The 26,607-nt window shown below is 36.4% G+C and overlaps 1 protein-coding gene across 1 annotated transcript in view; it reads right to left on the minus strand.

Moving 5' to 3' along the window:
* Positions 1–26,607, minus strand: part of PRIM2 (DNA primase subunit 2) — a 102,574-nt gene that overhangs the window by 36,116 nt on the left and 39,851 nt on the right. The window contains exons 8-10 of the mRNA XM_082047676.1: positions 8,865–8,932; positions 4,291–4,363; positions 2,977–3,162 (exon numbers count right to left, since the gene is read on the minus strand). Of these exons, the coding sequence (XP_081903802.1) occupies positions 2,977–3,162; positions 4,291–4,363; positions 8,865–8,932 (327 nt within the window). The remainder of the gene's footprint in view (positions 1–2,976; positions 3,163–4,290; positions 4,364–8,864; positions 8,933–26,607) is intronic.

Genomic DNA, 26,607 nt, shown 5'->3' on the forward strand with positions numbered 1-26,607 from the left:
ATTAATTTGTCTTGATTCATCTTACTACTTCCTTGTTTCAAGTATTTTAAAAGCATACTGGAGTTACCCCCTCTTTTTTGGCATGGGAGGGGAGTTATTTTTTAAGGAACAAGATATGGAAAAATCTACAGTCATTAATATCAGTTTAGAGTAAGATTACATTTTATAGAAAAAAAAAACAACAGCCTTAAAAAGAAAAAAAAAAAACACAACACACTGAGGTTATAAAGACAACTGGCATAGTCATTCAGTCAGAAGTAACCCATCTACCATCATTTAACAGCTGATCCTATCATATGAACAACAATAATTTATCAGTTAGACACCATTAGCCCAGTAATTTGCAGAGCAGTTTTAATTACAGTGCCTAAAGAAAAAACATTTTATTTTGTGCTTTATATTTGTCTTTGTTATGATCATGCCAGTTTCTTAGGGACATGGTTTAGTGCCAGAGGTAGGTTATGCTTGAACTCAATCATCTTGAGGGTCTCTTCCAACCAAAATGATTCTATGATTCTCCCTGCAACAAAGCATCTCTACCAGTTCCAGCGCTTTCTTTGTAGGCACTACCTGATTATCTCTTTTCCACTGAATACATGGTTTCACACTTCATTTACAATATTTTTCACAGATTTCTCTCTAAAGGTAAAATATTGTTTCCTACAAACTTTTCTACAGTGGTTTTATCAATGAGCCCTGGGGTACATCAGTGATTCAGAGGACACAAGGAGTTCTTTTGGGTGCAAGTTTTCCTTGTGCCTACACTCAGGCTGCTGGTCGGCACCCCAGTGCTGCTGGTGCGTTCAAGGCAACTTCCTCCCTGCTGAAGGCTGAAGTCTGCCAAGAATTTTTAAGACTGAGAACTGGCGTAAATGTTGCAGCCATTAAAGACAAATGCAAACACACAATTTTTATACCATAATCATATGCAGCAAATTGAACACTCCCTCTTTGCAATGCACCAGTCAGTAACAAATAATTAACCTTACCACACACATATCTTCACAATGCTCCAGTAAAACAAAACAGTATAATTATCTCCACTCTACAGGAGAGGAACAATAGCATGAGTGCCACAAAATAAAAATGTCAAAAGAAGAAAGTACCAATAAGAATTGTATTAATCTTCATTTTTTCAGGATATTGCATGACATTTTACTGTGAAAAACCACAGGCCACTGACTTCAGTTACAGGTATGAAAAATCAGCTTGTTTTTTCACTGAAGTCTGAACTGGTTATCTAGAACTTGAGAAGAATACAAATTACATGGAAATAGCAGCCTGATTGTGAAAAATGCAGTAATTACAACACCCTTGCTTCATTTACAATATGCTTACTAACATTCAAAGCTAAGCACAGGATCATAAAACTTCATTTATTTCCAGAGCCTATCAAGAGAGATGCTATAGCAGAAAGTCATAACCCTGTGACTGAAAACAAGATCCAAGGTACATACATGTCTTCACACATGTGCATACACCTAGGGTCAAAGCACAAGTATGTGGAATCAGGCCTGTGCACAATTCTTTTAAAACAGAAATAATATATATATATTTATTATTACTTCTGATAACTTGTTTTTATTTTTTCAATTTCCTTTAAGCACAGGAAATAGCAACTGAAATGTTTGCACTTTCTTGAATTCAACTAGCAATTAACTGGCATTCAACTGCATAATTTAAGTTATTACCTCTCTTCAAATCCTGTCCTGAAACCTTTTTACAGGAATGCATTGTGGATTTTTTTTTAACAAAACATATCCTCTCTTACATCATATCCCATTTAAGGAGCAAGATTTACAGAGATTTAGGTACTCATTCAAATCATATCTTCAAATCCCTTTCTCCTTCCCAAAAAATCTGCAGACCAGTTGATCTGTCCTCTGGGACATGAAAGAGATACACGTGCCGTAAGTATTGTAGCCAGCGTTACTTTTTGCCCCCTATCTTGTATAAATAGCCACGTCCCAGAGAACCTAAGCTAACAAACGATTGCCTGCCAAACACTCCGAAATACTTCACAAGAAGCGAAGGAAAGCTGAGATCTCATAATATTAGATGCAACCTATCACAGTCCAAACAAAAATGACACGAGTCTGAAACTTCTGCTCTAACGCACACCACAGGCCAGGCAGAGATGAATGAGAGAGGAATCCTGTTTGATTCTACCCAAGCTGGTCAAGGTAAGGAACAGGTCACAAACCTCCAAAAATTAGCATACATTTTTCATGCTCCCAAAGAAACAGCACATTTAACACTTTTCTCACTCTCAAAAATATTGGCAATGGTTAGACCAATGATTAATATGTCAATAATACTGCACATTGCACTGAACAGCATTTTCTTGCTATATTCTTGAACAAATTTTTCTGTCTTTGTTCACCTCCAGTTTCTTCTTTTATTCTTAGACCATAAATTTGCTAAAGCAATCTAACCTCACACACAGCTGTCCAATTACTTTTTTTTTCTAATTAACCAACAAAAAAGGTTAACCTTGCCCTTCAGATAGTACTGTTTGTGGTCACTTACCTGCTCGGTGAATTCATTTAGTCACAAAGTACCTGTATTTCATAAAGAACATTGGTTTCCTAGTGATTTAGTGTTAAAGTAAGATTTTTCTAGTTCTCATCTATAAAAATCTTCTTTGTGGCTTGCCTGTTTACCCCATGGTTTGGGAGAATGACAAACGAAACAAATGAATAGAATTAGAATTAGAATTAGAATTAGAACAGAACAGAACAGAACAGAACAGAATAGAATAGAATAGAACAGAACAGAACAGAATAGAACAGAACAGAACAGAATAGAACAGAACAGAATAAGCAAAGAGAGAAAAAAACCCACACCTTTAAAAGATATTACTGTGCCTTTTGCCCAATTACTTTAACAAGTGTCTATTCAAATATGTAGCACAACATACACATTAACTACATCCTCACATTCACATACGTAGATATTTTTCATTTGTTGAATTACCTTATCTGCATCCACTTTTCCTCTGATAAATTCTTTCTTCCAAAATTCCAGTGCCTGTTCCAGAGTCAAGCCGATGCCTTTTAAGAACAGCCCGTATTGCATCCGGCCTCCATGCCGGAGATGGTGGTTGTCACGTAAGGCTTTGTGCAACTGGCGCATGCAAAGAGGGAACGATTTCACAGACAGCTGCCACAAGAAAAAACTGCGTTTAAGGCATACTGATCTTTTATGTTGGAGGATATATGCTTATTGTGATTATTAATTAGCTCCCCTTGAAAATGGCCATGGCCGGAAGAAAAGACATGCATGTGCAGAGCACCTTGGAACTGACGATAACACAAATGTGTCCTTAAGAGATCACCTACAACAACCACCTCAAGAAATCCAAAGGACAGAGTAACACAAGTGGTAGGTAATATTAGAATATTTCCAGTTACGAAGCAAGAAAGGTTTAATTGCCATCAGGAAAAATATATCCCCAGTTCCATTACAATGTTTCTTTCTTCTTCCTTGTTTTAGCTTCTGGAATGGCAACATAACGTTTGTTTAGAGTTTTCTGGGGGAGGATTGTTTGGGTTTGTTTTTAAACATCTTTGAAAAACTACAAGCAGGAGTAAAATTCTTTACAATCGACCTGCAGGTTTTTTCCCTGAAGAATACTATTATAAAGCAAGACCTCAAAGATAAAAAAATGTGATGTTCAAGTTTACTGGAGCTTTGCATTTTTAATTTCAACAGCTGAGTCATGTTGTGGAATTCACTACCAAAGGAACACTGTCCTTGCTAAGACGAACACTGAAAACACAATTTCTGAAGTTCAGATAAAGGAGTAGTAGTGTGTTTTCAATTGTCTCTGCACCATTGAGGTGGTTTTAAAATCCATTTTATTTTATTCCTTTTGCTTTGAAAAAACCCTTCTGTAAGTCGAAAGTTCAAAAAACACCACTGAAAAGACTAGTATTGCAACACAATAATCACAAACTAAACATCATGGGCTGTAAAATTATTAAATAAGAAAATTTTCTTAAACTCTGTTTATAATCATGTTAGGTATTTCTGAATGTACACAAAATTAAGCAGCAAATTAAGCAATTCATTATAGCTCCAGCCTAAATCCTGATTAGACTCATTTTCAGTTAATTCTGCTCCATTTTAAACTTTCTCAAAATTTCATCCAAGTACTTCTCAAGAGTTACAAAGCAAATATGAATTAAAAAAGACAAAGGCTTTATATGTTGTCTGTACATAGAGTATTTGAATTCTAAAAGTTACGTATCAACATACAATATAGCTCAATTAACACAGAGGACTTACAGCATCGATCTGTTCTAGAGAGATTTTCCCAGTGTTCTTTTGCACGCTGTAATCTGGGCCAATGTAAGAATGGCTGAAGAGCAAAGCAAACAGTACAGCATCATTAGAAACTGTTCAAAATTATTTTTTTTTACAAACTTATAATTGCATAATTTTACAAATTCAAGGTCTGCAAATATTTCATATCAGGCAAAACCAAGAAAACAGTAATTGACAGTGATGTAAGTAATTAAGATTCATAAAATTCAGCACTGTAGTCAACATGGTAAATAAACACTACCTCTCTTTATCTGAAAGGAGTGATGAGAGGTCACTCAGAATTCAGATCACACTGCTGTTGAGGCCACGACCTCTGAAGATCCTCTAGTCCAACCCCCTGCTAAAAACAGAGTTAACTACAGCAGGTTGCTTAGCATCTCATCTGATGGGGGAGAAGACAAAATTATACTTTTCAGGCTCTGAAAATCTCAAATATTCTCAGCGTGGTAAGCAAACAGGATAAGTTTTTTATGTTTCCTTATTTTACATTAAAAACTAGCATGTGACTTTTGCATGGTCAAAGTGTCTTGGTACTTGACACCACTCACCAAAGAGCTGAACCCCACAAACTGCCTTTAAGGCTTGTGCTCTGAAAATGCTTTATCCATCCAGAATACATGCCAGATTGGAGCTGGGCATAAAGAGGCCAGCACTGGTCATGTGGCTTTGGGCAGTTATGCTGTTGGATTCCTGTCCAAAGGAGCTCGAGGGACTAGAGATTTTGGGGTTGTCATTTTAGGTGCCAGGTCATCTGATTTTCCATAGCAGAGACTCCCCAGGTTCCTTGATTTCACCACAAGAAAACAATACTTTACAGCTTTCAACTGCTGGTTTGAAAACACATTACAACACAAACCAACACAGCTTTCTTCTTTTTTTTTTTGCTTCCAGTTTTAGCTCTTACTCTGGACTCATCCTTTCTTTTATTCCATGTAGCTTCTGAGGTTACTTCCTGATCAAGCTTTTTACTCACCTAGCAATATCTACAGTTCTTCATAATTTCTTTTTGTGTTTTACTGGAATGCAAGCAGCAATGTCTTCACTTTTCACTTCTTAAAAGTTTTAGTTTAACTCCATATATAAATTCTTGCCTGCAAATTCAGGCTGACTCAATCACTCAAAAAACTCTCTTTCTAAAAATCTAAAATCTTAGTTACCAAAAGTTTTCTAAACATATCTTGCAAATAAAGACCAATATATACATTCGCACCACCGCAGACCAGGAAGAAAACTCCACTCCATCAGTATTTCCAAGAGTGGGATCCATGTCTTTCAAATAAACAGCTGTAGGACTGTCCTGATAAATACTGTATCATTCACAGATGTGTTAATACACTGTGAAATTTAGTAAGGATATGAAGGTCACTTTTTATGTGTTGAGAATAGTAACGGACACCAGTCTGGTAAGGTGTGCATTCTTCTTTACTTGCTTGTGAGATGAGCATAAGTGAGAAGGAGGGTGAACATGTCTGCATGAGTATTGTGTTACGTATGCAAAAAATCCAGTCTTCCAATCCAGTTTTGTATCAACCTTGTGAACAATCATTTGAAGACAGAATTAATAGAATCATACAAAATGTTGGTTGTAAAGGATGTTAGAAGACTGTTTAGTCCCACACCTCACCTCAGCTGGGACTACTGCCACCACCAGTCAGGTGAGACATGGCTTTTTCTAGCCGTGCCCTAAAAATCTCCATGAACCAGCACTACATCTCCGGGTGATCTGTTACACCTCTTGTTCTAGCCCAGGTATTCTTGCTAATGTCCAGTCTGAACCTCCCAAGCAGCTATGTGTGACCACAGTCATTTGTTATACCCTCTGACACCACCAAGAATCCCAGTACTATGATGTTTGTCCTTCCAACAGTTATAGGCTGCCCTCTGACCGTCCCTAAGCCTGCTCTTCACCAGACTAAACAAAGTCAACTCAATTCCTCCTCAGAATTCACGTACAGGCACAGTCCCATAGTAGTTTGATGGGATTACATACGACAGTTTTTGTCTATCTTTGAAATTATTCCTGCTGAGGATTTTAAACAGTAGAACGTTACAACCCCATCACAAACCCCATATAAATTCCTTTGAAAGCAGGAGTTGAAAAAGTGTTCTTCTCATGCATTTAGACACAAAGTTTCCATTTCCATTAAACTGCTAAAGTTTTAGCAATTTAAATCTCCTTGTAGCCTACTGTGAGCATGTGAAATCCCTAAGCACAATCTTGTATCAAATATTTTAACATTTTATCTAAAAATGTTCTTTTTTTTTGGTCTAGTACAATTACTATTAGAAAGCACCAATGAAGCAGAATAGGACAAAAAGAGGATCTAAATCACATATAAAATACATATTCAGTCCAGCACAGTCCAATTACAAAATACATGCTATGTGCACTTTCAAAAGTGGGCATGGATTAAAATATCTATGCAGACAGTAAGGTAAATGACCTTTTATGAGGACTAATTTAAAACTCACAAGCAGATATGAATGTGTAGGGCATTAACAACCAAACAATGCTCTGTAACCTTCAATTTTGTGCTCTTTTCATATGTTTCTATCTAAGCTTTTGGTCCCCTGATAAAGCTTTATTGACTTATGCCAAAAATAAAATAGTGCTGTAAGAATTCACACAATGAAGGTGGAGGAAAACATTCTCCTATGAGCAAGACGAAGCAAAAACAAATCACAGATTCACAGAAATAAATAACAGAGAAGACCTACTTGGTCATTTGTTTGTTCACTGCCAGAGCTTGTTTTTCAAGTTCTGAGGGCATGATATATTTTGTCTATTTTAAGAGAATGTCCAAAAAGGCAACTCAGAAGCATGTATAGTTTTTCAGTTGGTGACAAAATATACTGGGAACAGCCCCTCTATTTGCATAAAAGCAAAATGGAAGTCACTTACCAGTCATTAAATACACATATGCAAGTTAAGATAAGAATGTGCAAAAAATATCTTTTTGCATAAATGTAGGATACAATATCCCTGTTTAAGCAGCTTTTTTGGAAACCTTTCCTTTTCCCATATTTTAAAAAAAGCATAGAAAGCACAGAGAGGATTGCAATTGCTGTGATATTGAAGGCTGTTCCACATACATAGATGCACAACACATCAAAAGAAATTTCAAATTTCTCAGTAATTATTCCTAGAGAGCACAAATTATAAAAAGCTAACCTAATTGCTCTTTAGCTTCAAATGGAGAAAGCTGTGCCACTGAGGAGTATTTTTTTTAAATCTCAGTAGGATGTATGGTAACAAAAACATGGAAGGTGACTGGCATTCAGAAATATCCCCTAACCAGCTACTTAACAGTTAAAGTGCAGTATGTTCTTCATTCACATGTAAATAAGCAAAAATACAATTAAAGCTATTTTTCCTATTCTGTTTTACACTAAAAACAATAAAACATGAAACTGTTTCTATGTAATAAAAATTAGTACTTTTTTTTTTCATTAAAAAAAGAAAAAAGTCATGTTTTGGGTACAGGTACCTCAAGCAGTAGAGCACCATAGGAAATAAAGAGCATGCTAACTAGATCTGCATCCTAATTCTGGTGTAGTACAGTCATGATAGTGCCTAATGACCTCCATTTCTAATTCATCCAACATCATTTCAGTGACCTCAATGCAAAGCTGTATGTGTTCAAAACCAGAGCTTTCATTACTGGCATTCAATATTTGAGTAAATTTCTACCCTTAGAGATAGATATTCAACTGAATAAATACCTGAGCAACCTGATCTAACTGGATCTGCATTGAGCAGGGGCTAGATTCAATGGTCTCCAGAGGTTCACTCCAAGCTAAATTATTCAGTGATTTTAAGTCAATGCACCTCCCTCTCATTGTAAGATCTTTGTCCTACACATTACCCTAGTAAGAAAACTCTCTCAAACAACACAAAGGGGTAAGAAGCAATCACGTGTATAAGAGAGAGACCAAATCTATGCTTAACCTGAAGAGCATCAGAAAACTGTTATTTTCTTACTCTTGACCCCCAAACACATTCAAGGAAAGTAGAAAGCTTCTATATAATGTATTTAACAAAGAGAGAGGCAGGCTATTTCAGCTGTCTTGTAGAGCACTCTTAATGGTTCACATTTCCAGCTCTCTCCTTATATCCATTAAAAGAAGAGGACTCCATTCACCAGTGACAGTGATGGAGAAATCTTCCAAGAAAGACCACAGAGCATAAAATATTCACAGCAAGAAAGGTCCATACTCTGAGCAGTATAATTTGGAATCTGTTTTGTTCATAAAAAAACTTAACAACTTTGCCCTTACTATTAAAAAAAGTTTTTTATAAAAACTAGATATATTTACTTGTTACTTAGAAGTAACACCAGCTCTGTAAATTATGTTTCATATCATTTGTAAAGCTTTCGTTAAGTTGAAGGGATACTTTCAGGGATTTTTTTTTCCAGTCAAAGCAAATTGCACAGATGAGGTGTCTGAAAAAAAAATTGTAGCTAAAACATTCTACTGATACTATTATTTTAATCTATATGAAAGAACACACTCATACTTTATGTTTTTGTTACCTGAGATGATTAAGGAGAGGTTGTAGTCTCTCATCAGACTGTATGGAAGGCAGCGATCGTGCTGTCAGCTACAAGAAAACAGAAGTTCAATTAATAATAGCTTAAAAAAAGTTTGATAACACAAAGAAGGAATGATGTAAGAAATCACAACTCAACTCAATATTAGATAAGACATACTTTCTCCTGTTGAAGGTAACTAAGCACAACCTTCCAGAATCTGAAGTTAGCAGAAATATTTAGAAGTTAACAAAGTCAAATAGTGAAAAATAATTTTTTTAGAATTACAATGTTATTTGAGTTAAACCGCAAGACACTGTTGAAAGTGGTATACTTTTTAACTAGAAGTTATATTCTACCTAGACAACCTTCTAGCAATCACATAATGTAAATATACTCCATTAAGCCACATTATATACAATTCAAATTTGTATAGAAAAATTTCCATATTTTTGCACTTTATGACTTTTATATAGACCTGCCTCTGTGTACAGTTTTTTTCTTTAATTAATGGGCAGAACCTGGATTTTGTAATTTTACTGTTCTAAACTAAATACATACTTTCTTGTAACTGTTTCATATGACTAGGTAAAACATTAAAGTACTTCTGAAAAAATAAACCTAGCTGTCTGTAATTGAACAAGTACATGTCACACTATTGCAGAATACTAATTAATTGATGTATTAACTAAAATAATTTGAAAAAGTATTAAACTTGCTTAACATCACTAGGTATCTTACCTATAAAATGTACACACATGGTAGTTCTGCTGATATACCTCTACTATAAAATATTTAAAATAATATGCATTTTATTATTCTATTGCTGCCAAGTTAGGCTGTATTTTGAAAACTACCTTGCTACAAATTTAAAATTTCAACATATTTCACATTGTATAAATTACCATCAAATTAATCAGTATGTTACAGGTAACTTAGAATGGCATGAATACAGTTACACATACTCTTTAAAAACCTTATTTAAAAAAAATAAACAAACACCTTTTAGCATGAACAGCGTGGCTTTACCTTGCTGGCTTCAACACACAAGGAGTAAAGGCAAGCACTGAAGCAGGACTGACTAGCAGGCTGCAACTTCTATTTATAACCCACAAATAAATATACCCCAGAAAAAGCTGCACTCAGTGTTTGGGTACAGGAAGGTTACTTGTAACCATAAGAAACTCCACACCAAACTCCCTCAGCTCATAGGTAGACTGTATGAATATGGAGGAGTTTAAGGTTCTCTTGAAAGATCACACCCATTCATTACATCCACGAGGCTTTAGTACCAGAGTCACCAGCTGTATCAATAATCAGTATTTCAAAAAGCAAGCTTCCTAAAAATTCAGTGATATTTTTATGCAGTATCGTAGAAGAAGAGCAAGAATCTGAGTTCTTCTTTTGTATTGACTTCCATGCAACAATCGCATCTCTAGTGTTCACGATGCTGCGTTTGTGGCAAATAAACAGGACATTTTCATATGGCATGAAGGAGGTGATTTGAGAAGGTAGAAAGTATGTGATGATTAGAAAACTACATGAACATTAGAATTAAGATTTGGCAGCAGTACTTCAAGTAATAAAGAATGTAAAAGGATGACAACTTATTGGCTGATGTCTAAGAACTGGTCTGTTTTTCTTCTCCCCATCCAAACATGAGACGAGCACACGAAATTCCAAGTTACTGAAGATTAACTATAAACCTTAAACAAGTTAACTTGACACAAAGCCTGAAGTTAAGTAACAGCTTCACATACTACCAGGAAGGCAATGACATTTTCACACATAGCAATTAAGCAAAAGATTATCATGGCTCAATTAACTTGTCTCAATTTTTTAGGAGTGCGTGCATTTCTTGATTTTGAGGTTTTCATGTAAGAGTTATTTGCTCTTTAAGTGTTTTTCTGCACAAAAAAAGATAGGAGAATTTTTATTTTCACGAAGAGTTTACTTTCTAAATGAGATGACCTAATTAGCTGGATTGCATAAGAAAATTTTAATATGTTGTCAGACCATTTGATGAATACTTTTTTTTTTCCAAAAATCTCATTAATTTGGATGCTATTGAGAAAAATGACATGAAAGGCTCAGGAGGAAAGCACAGGAAGAAGGGGTTTGTGGCTAAGGTTACTTTTTGCTGAGGCAGGCTACTGAATTACTCCAGGCTCTTCCTACAATTCACCACAAAAAAAAGAAATGTTCCATTCAGAGGGTGCATTAGAGAACCTAAAACGTAAATTGGTGCCAAGATAATTTCATTAGCGACTGCTAAGTACTCCTAGAACAACAAGGAGTGTCTAGACGCTTGCTGCCCACATGCGCATCCACAGCCTGCGATCTGCCTCTACACAATTTGTCAAACCCAACTCTTTTAATAACCTTGACCTACCTGTGCTGGCATTCATGCTATTTTTTTCATATTTTAACAAACACTGTGCAAGCAGGCCTGGTGTGCTTTTGCCTCCTCAGTTCTTCTCAAACCCGGACAGGTAGGATTACATCATATGAGACTTGTATTTCAAATGGAGGGTGGTTGCACTGAGAATATGTCTAAGGACAGGGTATCTCAAAAATGTTCAGTCCCTGGAAAGCTACCTTGTTTTTCCCCCCCAAGAAATTTTTCCTTCATAACTCCAAGCTTTATAACAAAATTTACTTAAAGGAGGCTTGCAGAGATGTTGAATGGAAGGCTGCTCTATCAAGTGCTAAACACACCTCCAAAATACACGGTACTTTTCCTGCTGAGCCAGTGGTTCCAAGCTGGCCCTCTGCAGTTCTGGGAAACACAGGCACTTCTCTAGAGGGACTACCCGGTTATTTAAACTGTATCTCCACTGGCAGTGCCAGAACAAACATCACCTCCATACAAGGTCTGGATTAAGACGACGCACAAGTTTGGGAGCCTTATGCAGCACAGATGATGAGATTTTCCTAGGTCTGGATTAAGACGAGGCACAAGTTTGGGAGGCTTATGCAGCACAGATGATGAGATTTTCCTAGAACGTTTGTCTATTTCTGCTGTGATAGTTCCACCACTAACAGGAATCAAGGAATCATAGAATCATTTTGGTTGGAAGAGACCCTCAGGATCATCAAGTCCAATCATAACTTAACTCCAGCACTAAACCATGTCCCTAAGAACCTTGTCTAAAGGCCTTTTAAACACCTCAATGGATGGTGACTCCACCCTGGGCAGTCAGGGATTGGCTCTAATCCAAATACAAAGAAGAAATAAAGTAGAGTAGGGATTGATCAAGGCAGTCATAAAAAACAAATAAAAGGTTTTAACAAAAACACCCAAAACCAACAAACGGAAAAAGGCCAATTATGGTTGCCACCTGCAAAAGTCTCCCACTGCCTGTGCCCATATAACATCCCACACCGCAGTAAAACTGAGGGGCAGTTTTCCCAAAGCAGCCCCTGCACAGGGCCTGGCTGGGCACTGGGCTGCTGGGGCTCACACCACTTGTCGTTTTTGTCCTATTTCCTCTTCTTTGCTTAATAAACCATCTTTACCTCAAATCCATGAGTTTTCTTATTTTTATTCATCCTGAATGTCTCCCCCATCCCTCAGGGAAGGATGAGAAGGGGCTTTCCTGCCAGCCAGGGTCAATCCAACACACATATAAATAAAATCATTTCACACCAATAAGAAGCTGTAAAATGTGAGGTTAAGCGAAGATCTCACAGTATTTGGAAAGCTTAGTTGCCCTTCTTACAGGAACCCAAAAACAGCTGCTACTGGTTTGTACAAAATCTACTGAATGTTCTTTTATACTACCTCCTTTTACCTTTAACACTCAAAAGCAAATCTTCCCTACTAACAGAAGCAATTTAAAAAGAAATTGACTCTATGCCAAACTTGGAAAAATAAAAAAAAAAAATAAAAAAAGGTAAAAAAATACTACATTTGTTTAACTAGAAACTAATACACAAAGGGTGAAAATCCGCTATAAATGAAGTCTTTTATATCCCTTTAAAAAAAGAGAAAGTTGATCACATCTAGATAGAAAAAAATTGAATTTTACCCCCCACTCCTAACTGCTTCCCTGGTAATCTAGAGATCTGACCTGAAGAAGCCACCTCCAAAAGTAACAAGTATAGCCACCATATCCATTTCAAATGGTACTAATAAATTATACTATTTTTAATTATCAAATTTAATATACTAATTTAGAGCACATTTTTAATACTCTTCCCAAAAAGGTCAAAGAAAAATACAGGAAGACTTTGTGCTTACAGTCAGTAGTATTACATAATAGTTAATTTTTCCCTACAATTGCACATTTCCCTACAAGTTTCCTGTACAATCATTTTAACATTTCAGTACTCCATTGCTGGGCTTCAACTTTTATCAACTTCTAAGTTGGAGAGATCACATCCAGGTTAGTTGCTTTTCCATTTCATTTTTAATTGCTCTAATTAAACAAATTGGGAACAAAACTAGTCTTAAATGCTACTGGAGACAACACTGACAAGATAATTATATGGTCTTTACTATTATCCACAAATCTTTTATACCATTAGTAGAACAGTTTCTAAGCATTGGTGAAAACCAGTCAAAGGTTCATAAGACCTGTTCTCCACTCACAGAAGTTCAAAAAAAATGAAGTAGACTTGAAGCAATTATACTATTAATAGTAGCAAGAAATAACAAAACACTGCAACAACACAGCTCACAGATGAAAAAAAGAAAAGCAGAAGAGTATGGAAATAGTTTACTTTATAAAATTTCATTGCTCAATTCCAAACCTTTCCATCTTTGTTGCATCAGTAACAAAACCAGTTGATTAAGTAAAAACCTCTAAGATAAGTGTATTGTATGCTGACTTAAAGAATATACAAATAACTGTCTCATATTTCATGCTCTAACTCTTCAACAAGATATCATTAATGCATTAGTGAAAAACACCTACAGCAATTTCTTTAACAGTGATTTTGATGCAGCAAAGAAAAACTACAATTGCTATGCTTTTTTTAGATTTCAATTAGATGACCAAGCAAATTTTGGAAAGTAATGAGAACAGAGAAATTAGAAACAAGAGTATTAGAAAGAAAACAAAATCCTAAGTGTCTGGAATCTTACACCACAGGTTACAGACAACATTTTTATGAAGATTAAATTTACACTGCGAAAGCTCTTGCTTCTTCCCATTACATTTATTCAGGAACAGAAGAATGAAGGATTAGACTGCTAAAAGGTTAAGTATAGAGAAGAAATTTCTGTTTAGAAAGCAAAGAAACAAACCATGGACCAGCATATTCTTTTGCTATATTCTGTACTCTTTAGTCCATTCTCCCACCACCATTTGTTCCTACGATGCACTTCAATGCCTTCAAGCGCTACAGGCAACCCCTTCCTGCATTTCTGCTTCCCAGTTGTTAGAATAAGAAAAGAGAGAGCACAAAGAAAACCAAAATGAGTCTGAACATCAGAACTTCAATTTCAGCCTACCACGTGAAACCTTTAGATTGTACTTGATTGCTTTCATGCAATTTAAGTAATATTTTTATGAAGAGAGGAAAGAAACATTGTGTAACATCAACAATTCAACCATTTTCAGAGTGAACACATCACTAAAATGCTTCCTTAATAATGGAGGAAAAAAAAAAGGCCAATAACTTTGGTCAGACATTAAATTATTACAGTTAGGACTTCAAAAGTTTAAAGAGAAAATCTATTTCACTTTCTCATCGCTGCCTAAGGAATAAACTATAACTTACAGGTTTTCTGTTTCATTGTTTTCTAATATGCCACTTCACAGCATGTGCCCTTCCTGTTAAAGTGTCTTAATTGTGACCTTTGCTTTTTGTTTGCTCATCTTAACCCTCCCAAAAAAGTTTCCTATTCACTGTTGCCCTGAAACATTTATTTAGATAATTCTGTCAGTCTGAAAAGGACTCAATACGTATGTGATGGTTCAGAAAAGCATTAGCTATTAGTTCAAAGGGTTAGTGCCCTGGTGCGTTGTCTAAAAGGGAAACAAAGGCACAAAAGTTTAGATTGTTTGCTAGAATTGATTTTGATTAGTATGAACTGCAATACTGCAAACTTATTGCCATGGTTATACAAATAAGATTTTTCGACTGAGGTTGGAGCAGACAGGGAAAAAGATATTAAATGTGTGGACTATTTCAAAATGGCTTTTAAAGGGCATTAAAAACCAAAACAACACACCTACTACTATCCAGCAGGTTTAAACATACCAGTAACTTACACCTTTAATAGATTTTCCCCAAGAGATCTGCAGAACAATAAAAATAAAGTGAAAACCTTGATGCTAACATAAACTTGAAAGCTTTGTTTCTGTAGACAATAGCAATTATACCATAGCTTAATCAGTGTTAACAAGTGAGTAGAAAATTATTACATGAACTAGATAAAAATGAGAGGAATGTGGTTATATGGACATATACCTCATGGGAGTGTTCTGAAGGTAACATTATGCCACCGTGTTTCTGTCACATTAAGATTACCCTAATTTTAACTGTGCAAGGTGCTGACACTGCACCCTGTTGGAAGTTTTAATAAAACAGTGACTTTTTGCAGGGATGTTTCTGTGATAGGTCAGAAACAAACTCGGCTCAGATTTGAGCTAAAGCAGAATGCGACCCGGTGACCAGCAAGACACATGAAGGGGAAACTCCTTTCACTTGCAGTACACATGCAAACAACAGCTTTTGCTGAAATTCTTCAAACCTACTGTTAAAGTTCCCGATATGAACAATTCATCTCCATCAAAGACTAAATAACAAGCCTATTTTCAGGAATTTAAAATCTATTTATCTAACAAATAAACTTTGGCAGAAAACAGAGATGATATTAACTGCATGACTCCTCAAACCACTCTATTCTTAGATAATGATTAAAAATCAGTATGCTGTATGTCTACTAGAAACAGTCTTCCTGGTTACACCTCTGACTATGGTCTATTTGTTGCCATTAAATGCTGAGTACAAGCCTGCACAGGAGTGAAGCGCAGGGGGAAGAGGAGCTAAAAGACAAATGGAAACAAAGATACAAGTAAAATATAACATTGTAGTTCCTGCAGCAGTAATACATCCGAAGTAGCTGTAAGCAATTAGAAAATATCTTTTGTGAATGAAATGAAATGGCTTTAGTCTGGTAATCCAACACTACCTATACACATCTTTCTATTTAATTTTTTTAAAGAATAACTACATTTTGCAATACCTACTTACCATGACTAGGCACTACACTTGTGACAACTAACTCCTTAATATCAGACAAGCTTTATTCAAAGATGTTTGGCCAACAATGTCTTAAGTTATTTTCCAGATGTAACCACTCTTACAGAGTACCAGCTTTTGTGTAACCAAAACTAGACATAAGCTTTTTTTTCTTTACAGCACAGTAGCTGTGACATATCTGAGAGCCAGAAGGAGATCCCAGCTTTCCATCCTCACCGGGGCTATCGGAAAAATGGGAGAGGGCAGCAAGATATTTTCATTGCAAGTTTTTTTACCTTAATTCAGGATTTTTCTCCTTATCCCTAGACTGTCTAGATTAGTAATTCTTCTGCCTGATCAAAAGGAAAAAAGCAATATCCAGAAGATGCTACAAAAGCATTTGGGAGGCTTTCCTTTCCCTCTCGCTCCCATTTTAAGATACAGAACAGGTTTAAAATGATGCTGTAGAAACATCTTGGCTCTCCTTACTTAAGGACTGTGTCATAACATTCACCATTTTATTATAGATACACTACACACATGAAAGTACTCTTTACATATTTGTAGTGTTTAGGATCAACATGAACCGCGCACATACCCAGCATGATGACAGTAGATAACAAACCTTTAAATCCCAGTTCCCCTTATCCTGAGTCCAATTACAAGTGTTTCTCAATGCATATAATCAAGCCCTTTTACTTGTGAGACTCCACTATATACTGACATCTAATTTCAAACATAAATTGCTCACGTAAAATCTTTTTCCCGACGCTATCTGATCGTCTTCAGAGATGAACACTACTTTCAATGTACCTTTTATTCCAGAATACAGCCTGTGGGGGAAGCAATAGTCACAAAAGACTTCTTAATACATTTCTCTCTGATTAGAAGCATTGTTGATGAATAGGAATTCTAAAACCTTAAAACAACTCTTTTTTTCAACAAAAGCTGAATTTTAGCTAGCAACTCCCTAAAAAGCAGTATTAAAGAATATGAACTCTTCAGTAAGGAAGCCTATTTTTCTATCTTCCATTTTAATGCATCAGGCACCAAAATAATTGCCTTAAATTTAAAATATGTCTAGAAAAGTTTTTACTTCTAAGAAAGTCTTAATATTGCTTTTTCTTTTTTTAAGACTTTCAGAATTATAATCTTGTGTGGTCTTTAAAACTATATGATTTTGCAGCCACTACTAGGAAGTCAGGAGATGCAGATACTGCCAGAACCTAAGAATTCAATTTAATTACATTTCAGAAAAATGACTTCAACATCCAACTTAGTTGCAGGCTGCCTCATACCAAAAGAACCCTGATTGATTTTGAAACATCAGCTATCTTGCTAATGTTGTAAGAAAATGTCACAATGCAAATGCTGTGCAGCTGGGGAACCTGAAATAAGAGCACAGTGTTTGCATGCCCGTGTGCTGCTGCACCTAGACAGTTGACATTTTAGCGCTGATCAATTTGCTTTTGAAAAAAAGTTGGGTTTTAACCTTTCACAGCAAGGTGTTGTAGGAAATTAATAAGTAATTTTTGCCAAGGCTTTTTCAGCTATTAAAAGTTATTTCAGCAGCACTTACACTGAAATAAATTCAATAAAAACAAAGCAAACAATCTAGTCATTCCATGTTAAGTGTACACAATCTCTACGAACGTTTTTCAAAACTATTTAAGCATAAATGTTTTTCAACATTACCAAATGTTTTTTGCATTGGGCCAACATAAATTATTACATAAAGCATTTAGATTATTTTAATACAGCACTACCAAATGTATGGAAGAAAGGAAATAACACAGATTAGCATTACTGGGCTCTTGGTACAAATGTAACAACTCAGTTACATTTTCAAAGGACGAGAAAATATTTCCCTCATGAAACTCTAGTGGTTGTTATAAACACCAATACAAGGCTGAAGTTGGTTCTGTGTGGATTTTTCATTCATTTTGGTTTTCTAATTAAATAAAACTCCCCGCTGCTCTCTCTCACACACCCCCCTTCACAAAACCACAAATCTTATGTCTTTAGGAAAGTAAGTCAAAGGCAACAGCTAATTCATGACTTATCTAAACAAAGAAACCCAAGTTGCAGTCTTAGCACTGCAATTTTATTTTTTGAGACTCTAAAGGGTCAAGCACAACAGTTATCATCAATGCTGCTTAACTGCTATATCTAACAATTTTAAAGCTCTATGTACATACAAATTATATTACAAAATATCTATTATAGATTTTTTTTATATATTATAGATATGAAATTAATGTATATTTCTATTTAGTCAGTTAAGTCAAGCTGCCAAAGGACAAATCTTCCATGGCAGAAGGAAAAAAAATAACAGTTGTGAAGAACTTCCTTGCATGTCCTAGATATTTACCTAATACTTTAAGAACTTTGAAGAAACCGAACTCCACTAATTTCAGCTCAGCATTTGTCAAATGCATTCAGAATAATAATTAATGTTTTCCTGAGGCATTTACTTCTGAAAGTAATTGATTTCTTTTTTCCATTTGGAAATGTCTAGCTTTCACATTTACATTGAGGTATAAATAACATCTGCACTGAAGATTAATATTTAGTCTTTAAAGCAAAATTTTTCAATAATTAAACCTTGTTTAATCAGCAAGTAAACTGTTGGTGGTTTTTGCATCATTATTACTTGTGGATATATTCATTTCACCTCCACATCAGGGCAAAAGTATGCAAATGAACCCATCTCTTGTACTTCTTTGCATTCTAACATATACCTGAAGCTGACAGTTACCAAGATGCTCATCAGATTTTTTTTTTTAAAAAAAAAAAGATTATTAATTGCATCTTTCTTACAATACTGTATAGAGTCTTTCAGGCTTCAATTATATCTAGATTGAAGTAGCCACTTAGCTACCTTGTCAGCAAAATCCAAATCTTCTGTCAAATAATACTGCTTCACATAATGGTGAAGGTTATTCAGTGATTTTATCAACTGTTTCACCACTGACTTGACCTTTACCAATAGCTTTCTCAGCTTTTAATTTAGTCCTCAGTCTTTTTTGTATCTAGTTCCAGATACCTAGTAATTTTAAAACTAAGTAAACAGTGTGGAAGACTTGTCTTCACAGCAAGCCTGGAAAACGAGATAATTTACTTTATTTCACCATCAACATCTGACACATACAAACATTTCTTCATCTCTTCAATACTGCTTACTGTTCTTTACCTGCATGCAGATCTTTTGCTTCTTTTCCTGGCATTATTTATGAACAGACGCTTCTCATTTTTGCTGTCTTTCTCCCAGGTTCACAGACTAAATATTGATTCCAGTCCTCCAAGATACCCCGGAATCTGTTCAACTATACATTGCTGCTATAATTAACATGCATCAATGGAGTGTTATTGGAGGAGGAGAAGGTCACTCAGACAGCAGTGACTTCCCAAGGTTTTAACATTATGATTTTGAAGTTTTCCCCCCTCCTCCTCCCTTCATTCCAGGGAACGAAATTAAGAAACCACCATCTCTGCATAATTTGGTAAAAGTTACTAACCAATACTACACAAGAAGCAACCAGCTAGAAAGCATGAAAGATTCATTATTGCTTCATTAAGCACCCTCAATGTCACTGTCAGAAACCATGGTAGGTTTTTTCCATCACAAACTTCAGATTATCACTAACGCTACATTCCAAAACTGCTTCTAGAACAACCATAACCGTGCTAGAAAAACTTCCCTAATATGCAGTCCAAAGAGAACAAGCACCTCTATACCCATACAACCCGCTTGATTAAAACCTCATTTTCCATATTCTTCATCACCACTATGAGGCTTCGTCTATTGTTCTACAATGTAGACCATCATAATATTGAGATAACTCTTATGTAGTTATTAATCTTGACAAACCTTATTACTAAAGCCCTAAGCCTGGGCAACCAGCAGGTGACCCTGCTTGAGCAGGGAGGTTGGACCAGATGATCTCTGGAGGTCCCTTCAAGCTCAGCCATGATGTGATTCTGTGAAAAAGCACAGGAGATCGGACAAGTTCCACCAGTCTTCTAATCTCAATTGCCCAACTATCAAAGATGGTCAAAAAGAATCTCAGTTGTTTATAATCAAATGCACAATGCATAACACAGATCTCCATTATTTCTGAACAACTACTAGCATTCCTGTTTTCCGAACAAGAACTTCCAATCTCTAAGCATCCTCAAAAGCCCACATTTTCATTTGCAATATAGTGAAATTTTCAAAATTACTAGTGATTAGCAATTAAACGAATTCTAACAAGATTGTTAAATCCCTTTTCAGGAGTTTTAAGGACAAAATGAAGTGATTTTTTGGAAACGAGATAATTTTACTCTTAGATTGCTCTCAGAGAAATACAATTAACAAAAATCTTAAAAGTACTTGTTGTTAGGGACCAGGGTTATTTACTACAGTCAACATAGCCCAAGGCTATATTCTTATTCAGTCTTTAAACACTAACAAAGATGTTCACGTCTAAGCAAAAAAAGGTTCTTATTACAAATCATTTTCTCTGTTTAAGGAGCTGTCAAATCTTTTTTTTCCTTGAGAAAGTTACTATACAAGTCCAAATAAATTTAAGTAATCCTTAAGAATTCCATATTTGACCATTAGTAACAACAAACATAGAAAAGATCTTATTACAACAGCCTGTGTGATGCCAACCTCTTACTTTCAAACCTCAAACAAAGGCATTTGAATTTCAGAGTCTTACTCCCTCAACATGTGGTACCGCTTGGAAATATTCTTGTTGTTGTTAAGACTTAGAAACTATCCATCTTTAAAAGTAAAAAGGTATTTGGAATACTTTTTCTCAGTTATGCATATTTTCAATATTGTGGAGAGTTTTTTAAGAAGTAAAATCAAATCTTGCCTATCTTGGAAAGAGTTTTAAGCCTCAGCTTCCCATATGTTCAAGTACCAGTGATTACATTCTTATCTTTAGTGAATAGAGATAAAAACATGACAGGCGCTCACATTTCATGCTGCTAAAACCCAGCATTAATCTGAGCCTACTTATCATCATTTTCAAATATTTCACTTAATCTCAGCTCTCAATTGCCAGCAACAGCAATGACATTTCCCAAATATGAGTAAGAGTTAGTGTTTAAATATTTTCTTTCTGAAACAGAAAAGGACATTCACATTAAGGAAAACCACTAGCAACTCCAGCAATATGCAATTTTTTATTCCCTTTTTTCAAATCTGGATTATTTACATTCGCAATTATTACAAATATTTTACTTCTGAATAAAAATACACTCTGACATGAGAGCAATTCCCCCAGGACTCAAGTTCACAAAGCAGAGAACCAAACCTTCAAAAAAAAAAAAACCTACTTAATTATAAAACATAATATTGTTGCCTTAGATCTTAACTGTGGCAGTGGGGCTTCCATTTGACCCCCTTTTGAGGCCTGTGGCTTGGTGCCTTGCAGAAGTGCACAGAGCAATCTGCTCCAGCGAAGCCAAACCTGGTGGGCTTCAAGGTCCGGGGATGTTCTCCTTCCCGGCCCAGCCAGCAGCCAGCAACCCTCATACACACACACACTGAACAGGCACCGTGGGCCACCAGAAGAACACCACAAACACAAGAACAAGCACCATACACACACAAACAGCACATGCATAAACAAATGATACCAGTGATCTGTTCATACATGGTGGCTGATCTCATGCACGTGAGCCTCCTGTAGCTTGGCCACAAACTGCATTCTCCTCAGAGGCTGCCTCTCAAAGTCCTGACTCTCCTTCCGGAAGTTGGTTTTGACATGGGCCCCTCCAGCTACTGACTCCCAAACCCTCTGCTCTCTCCAGTATCCTGCCGCAAGACGCGTGGGCTCCAGCTCTCAGACCTCTGCACCACACAGAGAACAGAGAGAACCCTCAACCAGAAAAATAATTAGGAATAGTGTTTAATAAAATACATCTGCTTATTAACTTATCACTGCAGTGATACAGTACTGGGCACATGCCTAACGATCAGCAGATTTCTTATGCTCCCCTTTCCTGCCTTTGGCTCTTCTCCTAGATGATCTGTAATAACTTTTACACAATCACACAAGTCCCCTCAAATATCCCATAATTAATAAGTTTGCTCATTTCCATTAGACACACAATCTTGTTTCACTCAAGGCTTTGAGCTGCTCCTTTAATGATCCATCAACCTACAGTCTGATAGTTTCGGTCTCTGATATCTTCTTAATTATCTCTCATTCTCCAGATTTTGTGTATCTGAGTATTTAATTTATTACTTGTCCTGTCTTTTGTCCTAGTTTTTCATGCTGAGTAGCCATTAACCAGATATGCTTGTGTAAGGATATGTGGAATGTAAGACTGCTTCAACATTCAACAATTATGTTTTACTCCTTGAGGTTAATCAATAACAATAGCACTATTTTTGACAGAACCAGTAAAAAATATGATCACTTATGAATTAGGTAAAGGAGTGAACACAGTAGTAAGAAATTACAGCCCAGCTCAGTCCAGATTGACACCAAGCCTCAATTATATCTCTTGAAGCATTAGGACACAGAGACTGCTTCATGACAAAGTTGTGTGGATCTTAAAGCATGTATACAGTAACACATGAACATCAGGAAAGCACAAGTGGTGTATAATAGCTTCTCCTGGCTTGTTTACATCAGTCTTGCATGCAATGCTATTGTAATGAATTGTAGAACATGGAGCATACTCATGAAAAAAAGCCCTTCCCACCAAGTTGTCTTTCATGAATACATCTGGTATAGAAGAGGCATCTTGTACACAAAAAAAGATGCTGTGAAGTGGCAAATACTGTACTTCATACACATGTCCTAAAGACTGCCCAAATAACTAGAGCCATGACAGAGAATCTGAGAAAGTAAAAATCTCCATTAAGTTATCAGTTACAATAGTAATGGCAGATTTACTACCTCAGTCTAAGGGACCAACTCTGCCGCCTCTTCCTACTACTTTTCTATCTAATCACAAAATCACAGAACTGTTGAGGTTGGAAGGGACATTTCTGGAGGTGATGGAAGGGACGCCCTGCAGAGGTCACCTGATCCAATATCCATGCTCAAGCAGGGCCACCTAGAGCTGTTTGTCTAGGACCATGTCCAGCTGGCTTTTGAGTATCTCAAAGGTGGGAGATTCCACAACCTCTTTGGGCAGCGTGTAACAGCATACAGGCACCTTCAGGTACTTATATACATTGAGAAGATCTCTCTGAGCTGGGCCTTCTCCAGGCTGAACTGTCCCAGCTCACTCAGTCTTTCCTCACAGGACAGATGCTCCAGTCTCTTCATCATCTTGAAGGCCTTTTGCTGGACTTTCTCCAGTAGGTCCATCTCTCTTGACCTGGAGAGCTCAGAATTGGACATGGTACTCCAGGTGTGGTCTCACCAGTGCTGAGCAGAGGGGAAGGATCTCCTCCTTTAATACACCAGCAGTGTTCCTCCCAGTGCAGTCCCATTAGAATTCTCTGCCACAAGGGCACTTTGCTAATACTCCATTTTGTCTGGATAGACCTTTAGTAAAGGACAAAGATGAACATCAACTATTTCAGTTGTCCAGCATGATATTGTCATCCTACACATACTCTTCTTAGTAAGCCTCCTACTAGATTCAAATACATACCTAACAGAAAACACCCTGGGCTTGAAATCAGATGACTTTTCTAGGAAAAAAAAAAAAAGCAATTGCATAGAGAAGTAAACAGAATGACCTCCCTTAACAGAATCTTATATACAGGCTAGCAAATCCATTCCTAACTAGAGTATAAAGGCAATTCACTGTTTTCCTAAAGATGACTACTATGAAAATCATTACATCTAATATCATCAAGACACTGTATTTTTCAGTCTCCATGCCCCCTCTGAAGAATAACTAACATGGCTTCACTGGCAAAGACAAACTCATTTTCAACCAACACGGGTCTAGAAAATCAAAACGGTAAGTAGGCACCTTGACAACTATTTTGCACATTTTTCCCAGAGAAAATGAGGCTAGAGTGATCCTGCTATTTACATTCATCTTTAAGTGTTAGAATTAATACCTTCTGCCCATCTTAGCAAATCTCACCACATTTGATAGAGCAAAGAATCTGAAGACCCTGAGTTCTAACAAGTTTAATGAGAATAATATTAGGTCAGAGACACTTATCTCTTAGAAAGAAAAGCACTTAAAAAAAAAAAAAAAAACTGTACAGAACAAAGAGTCTGCAAGGAAAATATGTTACATGCCAATTATAAGAGAACTTTCAGAGTTTTCAGTCTGTTAAACTCTGAAGTACCCAAACAAAATAATCATGGGAAACTAGCCCCTTCTCAGATAGTAATCTAATTAAAAAGATTAGCAGCTATAAAATAATTAACTAGTAACTGAGGTGTATCTCAAGGACAGATTTCAAGAACAGGACACCAGCAAAATATCAGAGGGCACTATTAGGACCACAACTCTCACTGGGCTGTATTTTTTCCTGACTACTGCTCATCTGAAAGAAAGTCTGAAAGTTGCTCCTATTAGCTAATGCATCTGACTTACTGTGAGATGACCAATGAAATAACTAGACACTGAACAAACAAATGCACATGACTGCCACATAAGGGTTGAAAAAGACTATGGAGTCCAGCAACCAAGAGTGTATGGGACTGAAAGATCTTCTCATTAAACTATGATGTGTTGAGTGACACTTTTTTTTTAATTCACTAAATACCTTATTTCCTGAAACACACTGAGACAAATCCTACTAATCATACCTCCAAAGCATCCAACATATTCCATCATCCCTATGATCACAAAAACCATAACTCCAAATCTATGCAGCTCTTAAACTTAAATTGCACTTTTGCATTTTCTCTCATGGTTACTGAAAATCATGTGAAATGTTAATCTCCATTTTACATAAGAAAACTCTTTTCACACTAACTTGTGACCTCACCAAGAGTGAGCCTGTACAGAATATTCAAACAGGACAAAAATTATCTAAGACAAGGACAACAAGGTTACTGAGGTTGAGAAAATAAAATTGTTTTCAAATATGTACAAGAGACAATGGAAAGAGATTAGGAGAAAGCAGGAAACAGTTCGATTAATATGCCAAAGCAACCACAGTCACCCACAGCCCATATATGATATTGTTTTAGGAAGCATGCATTAATGGGAAATTATTTGTCTAAAATATTATCTCTGCACTTTAAAGTTAACTCAGTAAGTCAAAATGCAAGGACACATGCAACAAAACATTAACTTCTTAATTTTTTTTTTCATTTCAAATTTTCTGCACCTAATGCCTTTAATAAGTTATAAATAAAAAGCACTGTGAATTGTCTGAGCCTGCTTGGAAGTATCACTCAGAAAATAAGACTCTGACTGAATTTGTCCAGCTCTAACTCATTAGATGATTCTAGTATACAGTGGGAAATGAGGAAAGCACAGGTAATTCTTATGGGTGTAAGCTTGCTCAAAAGACTATATTTGCCTTGCTCTAATGGTTTAGATATGCACAGGAAAAAACCAAAGCAGCATGGATGACCTCTTAACAGCTTTACATTCTTACATTCGGGTCAGAAATCCAAAAGCTGATAGCACCTCAGGTATCAACAGTAAGTGCGCTTAAGATATCGAGAAGGTCAAAGAGATATCACCAGCCAGGTCACTAACAACTTATGTCAAGTGTCTACATCAGTATACAAAAATACATGAAAAATAACAGCTCTGGTTAGGATGAGGTGACACATCCACAAACATCCAACACTGTAAAAGGTTGAGCCCAAGGGGAGGCACTCAGCACAGAAGCCAGGCCACCAGCCGAGACCCAAACCCCTTAACCAGATGAAGTGTCCTGTTCATCCATGGCACAAGTTACAGCTTGGCAAGAGGAGCAGACAACTTGTTTGATGTGACTCTCTATTCATCACGGAATGTGTGGGTTGGTCACAAAACAGAAACCCTAAGACAGTTTGGTGGGTGGGCCAAATTCCCACCCAGCCACTCACATACTCGCCTCCTCAAAAAGAAGGTGGGAGAAAATAGACCGAAAAAGCTCATGAGTCAAATACCAGTTACTATTATGAGCAAAACAGACTCAACTTGAGGAAAAGTAATTTAATGTATTAACGATTAAAATATATCTGGATGGTGAGAAACTAAGAGAAAAACCAAAACACCACCTTTCTACAAACCCGCTCCTCTTCCCGGGCTCAACTTAACTCCTATGTTCCCAACTTCTTTACCCAACCCTGCCAAGTGGTGCAGAGTGGACAGGAAACGAAGAAAATAAATCAAAATCAGCGTGCAGTGGTTTAGTTAAGAAATTGAAGTGTGTTTAACTAAGTGCTCAAAAAGGCACACTAATGGTATGCTGTCATGCAGGTTTTTTATTAACTATTTTACCAATTAGTTTAGCTTTTACTATATTCTTCAATGAAATAATCTATATATAAACACAAAGTACAAAAAGCTTACTACCAGGGAAGTAGTATTATTCAAGATGGGCAGCTCTTCTGTATCACCAGAGGTAGTTGGTCTGCCACATAAGGCCCAATACCTTTTCTTTTCAGAAAGAGGCATTCCAGCT

The sequence above is a fragment of the Streptopelia decaocto genome (assembly GCF_964273445.1).
Source record: "Streptopelia decaocto genome assembly, chromosome: 3".
Taxonomy (NCBI): Eukaryota; Metazoa; Chordata; class Aves; order Columbiformes; family Columbidae; genus Streptopelia; species Streptopelia decaocto.